This window comes from Lonchura striata, chromosome 2, assembly GCF_050655825.1.
Source record: "Lonchura striata isolate lonStrDom1 chromosome 2, ASM5065582v1, whole genome shotgun sequence".
NCBI lineage: Eukaryota > Metazoa > Chordata > Aves > Passeriformes > Estrildidae > Lonchura > Lonchura striata.
The window spans coordinates 55,084,393-55,096,536 of record NC_140704.1 but is presented as its reverse complement, the minus strand read 5'-3'; the positions used below and the strand labels follow the sequence as shown (position 1 = coordinate 55,096,536).

Genomic DNA, 12,144 nt, shown 5'->3' with positions numbered 1-12,144 from the left:
CTCATACCTGTCTTTTCAGTGTCCATATCTCTTCTGTATACTGTACTGTTATCAGTAGTGCTAGAAATATTTTCATGCTGGGGCATTTAGCGAGCCTGAATCCCTAGAACAGATGTGTTTTCTTGGATAAAGGCTACCTGCTCTTTTGCTCAATGACTACACCACTAAAAAGAATTACTCCTCCACTTCTGTGGCTTCATCAAAGATGTGGCACTTGAGTAACTAGGGCTCTTTACTCAGCATGTGAAAAAAGGTGAAAGAAACAAATGGTAGGAGCTTTTTTTCCTATGGAAGTGAGATGCCATGTTTGCAATTCCTGTCATAATATATTCAGATAAAGGACACATGTCATCCCTGCATGGTGTAAATATGGCATCCAATCAAGAATACATTGTATAGCATTGTAGCAGGATGCTCTGTCTGAGTGGGGGCAAAATAGCTCAAACTAAACCCTATTTGTAAAAGTTACTCATGATGGATGGAGAAGGGTAGTCGTGCTGACTTCAGTGTTAAAGACTGCTGAGGCTTGTGAGAAATGGATTTGTAAGGGATTCTCAAAACGTGACAGAAAGCTCACACACTCTTGTACATCTGTATGCAAACACTGAGATAAGGTGTGATGGCTTAGGAAGGCCATGGAATAGAGATGACATTGTTGAGAGAGAGACTGAACTAGAAACAAGTTTCAACAAGTTTCAAAATATGACCTTGCAAAAAAACCAGATATTTTAGAGAATGGGAACTATGACTGATGCATTGTAGCAGAGATAAAAAAATAAGTGATTGGTGTTAGAAGGATTAGCAGCATTGTGTGGCAAAAGGTAACAAGCTGAAAAACATTTATAAAGTATTCTAACCAGGAAATAGGCTGGTTTCTGATAGAATGGTGTTGAGTTTTACATCTCTTATGTATGAGACTGATAATGGAATAAAATCTTTTAAAATGCCTCTCAGTTACTCTGTCTCTGAAAAGCAGGGACTACCAACAGAGACTGACTTGTCAATCCCAAAGTTAAACATTCAGACAACATTTCCTGACAAAAACTGGTGCCAGTGAGGATGTGACAGGCAAAGTTCCTGATAAAGGAATCAATAAGTGATAGTACAGATAACTTATCTAAAGCTGCTGAGCTGGCAAAGCTAGCCTAGAAACACATGAGTGACAGTTGATTAATTTATACTACAAAAGCTCAGTCCCACTTTTTATCAGCATGGATTTGTAATACACTACTTTCAGGAGAAAGTCTGGAAGTTCTTCCCTCCAGAGTGGAGATGTCCCTCAAGGTTTCTCCTTGAAGCTTAGCAAAAGAGATTTGCCCACCATTGTTAGTATGAGTGAGTACACCTATATAACCTTCACATAAAAACTGCTGACCCAGTTGAGGCTAGGACTAGATCCAGTTGCATCTAGATTCCTCAATGAGAAGAAGTTTAGAAAGCAAGGGAGTCCTTGCTGAACCTCCTAACTCAACAAGAGGGTCTTCTTTATAAACCTTGTCCGAAGCTTCCATTCTACCCATGACTGTGATGCAAAATCATGCACAAAAGCCATTACCAAACTCAATAAAATAGTTACAAAACATAAATGTGCTGTCAATCAGGAAAGCAGTCAAAATAAGGATGAGTTTTACCTGCAATGTGAAGTTGAGAGACTGGAAAAGGCATTCATGGTTTTCCAACTGAACAAAGTTGGAAGCTGCCACAGAATCACCGTAGAAAAATGAAGTAGGGAAGACTTCTCTGCAAGACCAAGATATAAATTTAGTAAGCTGAATTTGTGAGCAAAATTAAATATATTTGTGTCTAACTGAATTGCACCCCTTGCTTTCTAGTCATGTGAAATTCTATGGGACCATTTTACATTAATCTATTTTTTGTGATTTGATTTCCTCTTGGCAATATTAGACTACACAAGCAGCATCTCAACTGACATGGGTTAACATCCCACCAATGAAGCAGACTTCTTTTGATTACTTATCCTTTTTTCTCCTTTCCTATCACAAATCCTCCTCTCTGGAGTCCCCTGCCATGGATGATTTGCTCAAGTCCCATAGCTTGGAGTAACACAGGAAATCATTGCACTACCAAGTTAATCTGAAGTAACAGTACCTAAGAGGAATACTTTAAGCTGCATATTCACTAAAGTAACATTTCAGTACCTAAAAATCCTGCAGAAGAGGACTAGAAGTGCTTTAAGCATCCTTTATGTCTCCTTTTAAACTCGGGCTTCTCCACTGTCTGGAAAGGGCCCTGGTGTAATTTCAGACAAACCTTAGTCCTCTCTACTGACTAAAACTTTGCTTCCTTCCCAGGTTTTTCTTTGGAATCAGAGCACTTTGAGACAGGATTTTGAGCCTGTTTAGGTACATTTCCTTTTTTCCTGCCTGCATCCTGTGTCAGTGATTGCTAGGGGAAACAGTGAAAGACTTTCTCCTCCCATTTACAGTATTATGCCAAAAGGCTCCCGAATATGGTACAAGCCATTCTGGGCTATTTATAACCAGGAATTAGGTTTGCTCCTCTAGATTCAAATGTAGGACAATTAAACTAATAAAACAAGCTTCAAAAAGATACTGTCCAAAAAGTAGAGTATTATTTAATTACTATGCCTAGGAATGTGCCCTGCAATAAACCCATCTTTTCTTTGGCTGCTGGATTTTTCTGTGAACTTCAATTAACTAAGCTATGTCTATGAGAAAGAAAAATATAATAAAATAGGCACTTGGGTGGGGCTTATATATTCTGAGACCTTGTGCTTTAAAGAAGTACATTCTGAAGAGAAAGAAAAGAAACCAATTTTTATTATGTTTTGGCATGCACTATTCTGTAGGAAACAGAGATCTAAAGACACAGATGAAAGCATTCCTATCTGTAAAGATGAATAAAAATCCATCTCTATCAAAACATCAAGAAACAAGAGTTAAATTTTAAAGAATTTGTAAAAATGAAAGCATTCAAAAACTTCCAGAGCATGCTGCTGAGACTGTACTCTCAATATAGAGATTTTTGTCCTTGTTAGTCATCTTGTGAGGTTTGACAGCACACTTCATTCCCCTGAGCAGACTCAAACAAACCTTTTACCCATTCTGACTCCTGTGGCGGTAATTAAGGATTTTATTTCTATCCAACAAGATGAGCTTTATGGGGCAAAACCCAGTCTAGGCCTTGAATCTGGGTTTATTCAGCTTTTCAATCAAATCACATGTCAGTGCAGGTTTTTTTCTACACATGTAGCATAGTGGACAAGGGAATATTTGACTTCTACTAACGCCAACCTGCACTAGCCATTTAGACAATACCTGTAGTCTGGAGATTGCCATAGATGAGACATTGACCCTCTGGGGACACTATTGATGAGTTTTTGCTTCCCCAGTTTAGGAATTAAGGTCAGCTTTCTCAATCTACATGAATACTAATTCATCTTCTGTGCCCAGATCCTCCAATTTCAACTCAAAGCACTGTTTATGCTAAAGAATGGTCTGACTGTTGAGACTGACCACAAATCTTTCATTCTAGGCTTAAGATTGTGATTCCAAGTGGAAGGGAAGAGCCTCAAGTTCAAAGGCAGGAACTCATACACATGCAGCCTTAGGGAGAAGACACAATGGCTGTATGTTAGGCAATTATTTCAGTCAAAGGGTGAGAGATGCTCCACAGGTGGTAGTCAGATGCCTCACAGACTAGGGAATAGAGGAAATAAGAAAATAAACAGAAGCAGAAGCAAATTCTATTTGTGAAATTAAACAGAAAGGCAAACAGCTAGACTTCACCAATCTCCTTAAAATTCCAGAATATTTGACCGTAATCTTTGGCCTCTCAATCATTTCCTTAAAGACATGCCATAAGTATCAAAATGTGGTTTATTTGTTCTTTTAAAATTTAATTTTAAGATTCATCATATCTACAGCATCACTTGAATTTAAATACAATCACTAAAATACCTACTATAAATGTGATGGTAACTAATTAGCATTAATTAGGAAGTAGTGAAAATGAGGTACAGTCCTGACATTAATAAAATTTCCAGATATTGAATGAGATTTTCTGTATGACAAGTGTCTGGGAAACAAGGAAAAAGTGACAGTCTGGCTACATGTAAACAACAACAAGAATTAATTTTTTCACTGGGAGATACTCAGATGTTATTCTTAGGATGCTGCTGATTATTATTATTGTTGTTTTTGTTTTCATTTGATGATTGATACTTACCCATTGATGGATGAGTCCACTTCATGCATCAGGGGCACGGACAGGATTAGAGTATTATCATGCAGACATTCAGCTCGTTCTAGGTTTCCACTATGCCAGAAAGGAAAAATAAACAAACTGCAAATCGACAGTCTTTGTAATATATCGCAGTTTCACAGTCACCATCTCTCTGCCTTGAACTCTGAGCCTCTCTATTTGAGTGATATCAGCTCCTTAAGAATGTTCACCCAACCTTGGAGAGGGCACACAAAAAACATGAGTTTTGTGGCTGTGACATAAACAGGCTCATTAAAAAATTATATATATATTGGAACAAGGTATGAATTCAAATGTCTGTGGCAAACTACAGCAGCCATCATACAAAGTGGAGAGAAACAAGAACATTTAAACTTCCATGCAAGGGCTCATTTTCTCCCAGTTTGACTGCATGTCAGTTTGTGAGAGACACACCTCACAGAGGATCATGAATAAATGTTTTCAGTGTACCTGAACTGAATTTTCTGCCACTGCAAGCAGTTTTTTGGGCAAGACCCTTGTAGTGAACTGGCCATAACGTCTCTGCAATTCCACCCTCTCTTTCCCCCTCTTCCTGTACTTAGCTGCCAAAATGAAAGCACTTCCTACTTTACATTGTCAAAGGCAGTTGCCTCAGCCAGTCAAAACCAAAATGAAGAAAGGAAAAAAGTGAGCAATTAGCTCTCAATTAAGTCAGTTTGTTTCCGTGTGAATACTTTATGTAGGAGGTTTGGGAAAGGTTTCTGTAATGCATGTCTAGCACACAAACCTGCAACTATTCTAATTCTGATGATGAGTCTGCTTGTTGGGAGACAGCTCAGAACAACAATCTTGAAAGATATGTTAAATGTATTTCCAATTTCTTCAGCAGTACTCTGGAATCACTTTTGCCTTGCAGTTCATTGGATTTACTCACAAATCAAACCGGCAAAACCAAAGATATGATCATATTTATTTGAGGACAGTATCACTGAGGCAACAGAAGGCAATGACATCCAAAGTAATACCATGCAGATTATGAGTTGCTCAGATTACAGAAATAGAGCCTGCTGGCTACATACATGCTTACCTACAGCTCAGCTTTCTGCAACTGACATACTGCCTATGTCTGCTGATAAAATATTGGCCAGATAGAAAGCTGCACAAATTTTCACCCCTGGGAAAGAACCCCACTTAATAAAAACTTTTCCTGCGAATAGGCTCACAGAAGAGTCCAAAATTGAGACATTTCTCATCCAACATAAATACTAAAATACCATGGTGGCACACAGAATAAGCAAGTAGAATTCTACACAGTGTTCATGGATATGTTCTTATCTGTTCCAAATGGAGTAAAGGTACTGTCAGAAAAGGAGAACACAGCTCAGTGAATCTAGCTCTAGAAAAACAGTTCACACCTGGAAGCAAAGAGGAAGGTTTGTTGTTTTTTTAAAAACAGCCATATAGTGTAAGAGCAGTATAATGAGATGCTTACTTCTTTCGCCAATTGTTCCAATACTGAAGCAGTCCCTTGTCACAGATTCTACTGCCAAATTCGCAACTACACGGGACAGAATCAAATAGGCACTTGAAAGGCAACACTGGCTTTCCCATGACAGCATGACATAGTTTCCCTGACCAGCTATTTCTGCCAGACTAGCTCCAGTTCTGTGTGAAAACAGTGCCTTCACCTATTGCAGCCTGACTGCAGCATGGCTACTTTCAATTTCCTCATACCTGACTTTACCTCAGGGCTCCCTGCAACTCTTGTGGTAGAAAGATTTTGTTACACTTATTTGACAGCAAGGGAATTAAGCAATTTGCCTAAAGTCACAGAGGAAATTAGGGTAATCAGCATTGAATCCTGCACTACTACTCTCTTTGGAGGTTCAGCTAAATCCTTCAAAACATATCTTCTCTCAACCTTCTACAATGAGAAACTTTCTCATAACATCTCTAAGCATGCACTCAATTTGTAACAATTACTGTTTATTCCTTTGCTCATCTAAAGGCACAGACTAGTACTTCTCACTGGTATGGCACAGAAATGTAAAAAGTGAGATTACAGAGGGAAGTCCTGTACTATCCAAGATTGGAAAACACTGGCTGTGAAAATTTAAAGCACTGTTGACCCATCTTTGCACCAGCTGACATTCACCTAGCAGATACTGATGTCTCTGACTGAGAAGCACCATCAGGTAATCTGAACACATGATGAACATCTGACAGAGAAAAAAGCTTCGCTAACATGTAAGACATGGTGAAGTGTCTCACTTTCATTGTCTCATACCAGTCCTGTGTGCTTCAGGATCTTGTTCCCAACTACAGGTGTTACTGCAGGGGAGGACTATGCCTTATGAGAGCAGTCACTCAGCAGCTGTTTCATCCTATATCTCATCTCTAGCTTTTTGTAGAGGTGTCATACCATTTGGGAGGAGAATTCAGACTGAAGATCCTGATTTGCATAAGGATATGAAGTTGGCTCATTTACACAGTAAAAATGGGAAGAAGAACTAGTCAAACACCCAAAACATCAAAGCAGCAGTTCACGGTCAATATTAATGCAGCCACACATTGGTTCCCATAAAGACATTGGTAGTGTTTGTGAATGAATCACCCATGCAGTCTGCTTCTTTATGGTACATCATCTTAGGAGGCACAGAGCATGTGTCACACCTTTTATCCTGCCCAAAACAAAATGCCTAGGCACGCATACTTTGCAATACCCTACTTCAATGCCAACTTGAAGTGCTCTTTGGGAAGTACACTATCTAGATGTGTTCCACAGTCTGTCATGGCTCACCAAAGATCCAGAATGGGGAAAAATTGAAACACGACTTTAAAACCTAACACTGGGATCCTTGACCATCTGATTAAAGCATTTATCTTTTTTGGTTTGCATCCCAGCATGTTTATTTCATTCAAATGCTAGAACAAATGGGTTGGGATATCTTGTGTTGATCATCAATCGCGGCTGAGCTGAGCTTGATATATGGTCCAAAGAGATAGCCACTGAAACACAAGAGACTTTCAACTGAGAGAATACAGAATGATCCTTCAGAATGGCAACCACCTGGCAAAGAAAACTTGTGTATGATCCTACCTCATTTTTCAGGAACGTTCAATACATAATTCCTCTGCATCACCAAAATACATTTAGCCAAATGCATTTAGCCCCAGTAATTTAACCTAATTTACTACACAAATACATATCTACAGCTAGTGTCATGTAATTGTCAAGCACACACAATGCAAACTTCATGTAACAAAGAATATCCAAGTCATCTAGACATAAAAGTGTCCCCTTACCTTTGGGCAGTGACAAGGAAGGTCAGCGTTTCTTCCTGCCCGGTCAAATGGCTTGTGTCAAAGATCACACTGAACTCATACTGTGCAAAGAAAAAGCCATATTTAGACTCTGCATATTGTTTCAAAATGTATTTATTCTGAAACTTTATTTATATTTTACTGCCCTAATTTTATAAAAGTGGCGTATTTTGATACATGTAAGAGCACTTCTGCTTCAAATTACCTTGAGTCTCAGTAACTGTGTTTCTCTTCAAATACTATAGAGTTTGGGTTTTCCTTCATTAAGAGAAGACCTTTACTAGAATTGCCATTCAAAGATATTTCTTGAGGAGATCATCTGCCTAGGAATGAGTCTTGCAAAACAGGAGTATCACTCCTGAAATTATATGAACACTGCTCTGTATGTTATTTGCTGATGAAGAGATCTTTGGGGGAATAAAGGCCACACCAGCAAGTGGAACTAGCTAAAGCATTCAGGACACGTGTCATAATGGCTGAAAACAGGTGCTAATTTTGAAATAAGAATTTTACTTAGATGGATTATTTCTCCATATAACTTTTCTGCCTAACTCCAAAACAGACTTTGGCCAAGTGAAACAGTGTACAAATCCATTATAAGTTCAATGGCTTACATTCTTACATTCTAGATAATATTTTGCTACTGCATGTATTTTTTCAATTCAATTTAAAATATTTTTTACTTTTTCAAAATAGCACAAAAGAGTCAATTATAAAAACAGAAAAAAAAAACTTCTATATGGGGTCAAAGGATACATCAATTCAAATGGAAAGGATTTGCTTTTGAAATGGAAATTTTCTGAAAAATTTCAGACTAATTTTTTCAGATCATCCTTAAGTTATTCCTTAATTTCTCACCTTTCTGAGTTGGTCATTTATATAGATCATTTTAGTGGCAGAAAGAATCCATCTGGATTTTTAAACATTATGAGAGAGTGTATCTTCTCTTCTCTTATGGAACAAAACCCTCTTTAAAAAAATCTACCAGAGACCATAAGCTGAAAATGTCATTAGTGCATTTTCATCATCATTTATATAAATCCAGCGTCATTTTAATGTGAAAGAAGACAAAAACTCACAGAGGCAACATACGAAAGAGAGTCCTTTTCTAGTTTTTTGCAGAGGAAATACATAAGTTTTCCACAGCTGCAACTTTTGCACCATTTTTCAAAGCTATTTTATTGCAGTGTCCAGGGCACTATCATTGGCCTTGTCTGGTGGTAAAAAGGATAGCTAGCCTCTTTAACTGTGAAAGGCTTGGATATCTGGCTTAGCAAGCTAGAGAAAGTAATAATCACAGACATTTAACAGAGCAGTTGGCTTTCCAGACACTCCATGGAAACAGAGGTAAATGAACCAATATTCTGCAAATGCAAATATCACAAAGTTACCCTAGATTTAGATCTCATGAAAGGAAATCCCACACTGCACTTGAGAAAATCTGACTCCAGTAACTCACAAGCAATGCCCAGCTCCTCCTGCAAGAAAATAAAAAAGACCATGAGGTTACAGATTTGCGGAGAAAAAGAAGATTGCTAAGAAATGGCAACATTATGAAATACTATGAAAAATTAAATATTTCCCATCAAAGCACTGTGTTGTATTTCCTTAGTCAGATCAGCACTGGGAAGAAGACAGCAATCAGAACCTTGCTTTAAGGGATAGATCATGAAGAAATACTGCATGACTAAACACATTAGAGTCAGGGAGTCAGACCAAATTCTTGGATAATAGTTATTCCCTCTATTTATTAAAAGAAAGCTTTCAAATGATCAAGAATATAGGTTTTCTAAGATAGTTTTCCAGGTACCTGTACCATGAGGAAAGAACAGTGTTGAGAAACAGTGACCAAACTATGCAATACACGGATGTAGAAAAGAACGTTAATCTGGTTCTGGTGACATTCAGTGCCCTGATCTCTTACTCTGGTCTACAGGATGAGTCATGCTGGATACTAACCTTTAGTGGGACAGTGGTTGCATAGATAAAGTAGAGGAATGAGCATCTCCTCATGCTAAACATTGACTGTGGACAGTCAGTAATTCAAATGTAAAATATTAGAACAACCCTATACTGCTTGACTGGTGACTCCACTTACAGCAGAAATTCTTCTGGTGAATGGAATGTTTAATTGCTCCATAAAATAAGTGGCTAGCTCCAGATGAGCACATTCCCATTACAAGATTATCAGGGAACAGTTTAGTACTCTGCCACTGTGGGCAAGTTCATCTCACTAAACTTTAGGAATATGATTCAGCTCTGGAATCTGATATGTGCTTTTAAAAGCCTACACAGCAAGTGACTGCTATGTGATTTACTGCTACTGCTCCCATGGGTTGGATACCTCTCTAGACCTACTGTTGATTATATCATCACCCGAACTATATTGCTTATGGTATCTGCTGCAATACAAATACCTAAATTTTAGATATCTCTAAGTTAATTTTATTCCAGACATGCAGCTGAAAATCTCTTTGCTAAAGAACACATAATTTATTTGACCTATTTTCACTATTTACTGCAGTTTGAAAAGCTCATGCTCATGTACATTTCCTGAGTTACTTCATATATGCACTTAAAAGTTACATTCTCAGCTGGAGCAAGAATGAGTGGAAGGAGCTTCCTGATGCACTTGGGTTATAGGCATCTCCAGGAAATGCCTTTCTGCCTTTCACATTCTGACCTAAGCACAACATGAGTGTTCTACAGATATTTAGTTTCAAAATCATGGTTCAAAGCAGGGCACATATTTCTAGAAAATGATAGATCAAATACTATCTTTCTTACCTGACTAAGACAATATTTCACTGGTTTCATGAGAAGCAAAAATAATTTAAGGACAAAATCAGTGCACACCTTGAGATGCCTAATGGAGTGACATTACTGCAATACTACTAAAACGCCAGAGAAGTGGCCTTTGCATTCAGTTTCTCTATGGATTTGCTTCCTTGCAATATTTTGTAGCCTTCCATTTCTGGAAATACGAAAGATGGCACTGCTTAGCAAATCAAATATCTAGCTTCAGTAGTATGGACCTACCATTCACATATGTGTTAGATTTTCTCCTCTAAAACAAACACAAAATAGAAAAACAAGTGCTTTATGGACAAAGCATCCCTTTCACTAGCGTTTTCCTCTCAGGAATCTGGAAGGTTCTCCAGTTCTATGAGAGTGATTGAGAGAACACATAGTCTGAGCAGCTGCATAACCAAATGAAAAATTACACATCTGTTTGCTCTGAAAACATTCTTCATTCTGGGTCATTCAAATGTCCCTTGCTAAATGGGGCAAATGATGAACTCTCTTCCATCAATGCCTAGCCTGTGTTCTGTCAAGAGGGGTTTCTAAGTACATAGCTGTCCAGTATGGTGACAGTGACCAGACAGACACAAGAAACTGTCTCCTCTCCTCAAGGCCATATCCCTTCAGAGATGTCAAAGACCAGGACAATTGAGAGAATCCTCATACTGATAACGGAAGAAGAGCACTCCTTCTTTATTTTGCACATTGATACCTTTACAGACCAGACAGGTGGCAGGCAGATGCCCATGGTTTTATTGACTGTAAAAGGAAATGACAAGATAACATTGAATTCACTGGTTTTCCTTATTGTTGCTTGGAAAAGTTTAATGAATGCAGGAAAATTTGCTTGAATAACTTTCTGGCTTCATTAGCGTACTGTCCAGTTTAATGATTAACATTAATACAACATTACTGAAGTTCAGAGTGGAGAGTGTGAAAAGGTTATTCCCTGAGAGGGTGGTCAATCAGCAACATGTTCTCCAGGAAAGTGGTCAGGGCACCAAACTTGTCTGAGCAATGCTCTAGGTTATATGGTTTAAATAGGGAGTCCTATGAGGAGCAGGGATCTGGATTTAGTGATCCCTATGAGTCCCTTCCAACTTGAGTGTTTCTAGTAGTGGTGCACAATAAAACTTTTCAATGCTAGGAAACAGCAGAAATGAGTTTGGCTTCATCATATTGGTTCAGCCTCCCACAAATTTATAAATTAAAGGCTACCAGAAAACTTTTCCTGTGGACTCCTTGGTTTGCTCTGTGATTAAGATGGAGAAGGCTCAGCTAATGAGTAAATATTTTCGTTTTCCTTCACTGCTTAGCTACAGACTTCAATTTCAGTGTGCTGTTCTGGAAGGAGAGAAAATAGTTTCTTTATGTGTTTTCCTATGGTGGTCAGCTCTCTAAGCTCGATTTTCACACTGTGCCAGGAGGCTGTCTTATCTTACAAATAGGGAACAGCAGTGCAACTCAGGGCTAACAGAAACTGCAGATACCACTTCTTGCTGATGTTAGGGCATGCTTTTATTGAGCAATGCTACTCTATGACTATACAACCCATTTGAAAAACTCAGCTTACTGCATGAGCTTCATAGCAGTTCTTAGTTTGCATAGAAAACGTCGCAAAAAGGGTTGGTTGTTTCTCTTCCAACAAGACAGTGTGAAACTTTATCTGGAAAACTTCTTCCTTTCTGAAACATTTCAGAGTGTTACATACTCTTAGTCAAGCAGATAAATAGTCAGATAATTAGTCAAATTACTGTATTATTACTTCATCACAAATGTTGACCTGATTATGAGAAATACGAAGCTCAGTCT

The 12,144-nt window shown here is 38.3% G+C and overlaps 1 protein-coding gene across 1 annotated transcript in view; it reads right to left on the bottom strand.

The window, feature by feature from the left end:
* ITGA9 (integrin subunit alpha 9) overlaps positions 1-12,144 on the bottom strand; it is a 218,071-nt gene that overhangs the window by 53,316 nt on the left and 152,611 nt on the right. The window contains exons 19-22 of the mRNA XM_021546471.4: positions 8,922-9,008; positions 7,513-7,592; positions 4,210-4,299; positions 1,632-1,740 (exon numbers count right to left, since the gene is read on the bottom strand). Of these exons, the coding sequence (XP_021402146.3) occupies positions 1,632-1,740; positions 4,210-4,299; positions 7,513-7,592; positions 8,922-9,008 (366 nt within the window). The remainder of the gene's footprint in view (positions 1-1,631; positions 1,741-4,209; positions 4,300-7,512; positions 7,593-8,921; positions 9,009-12,144) is intronic.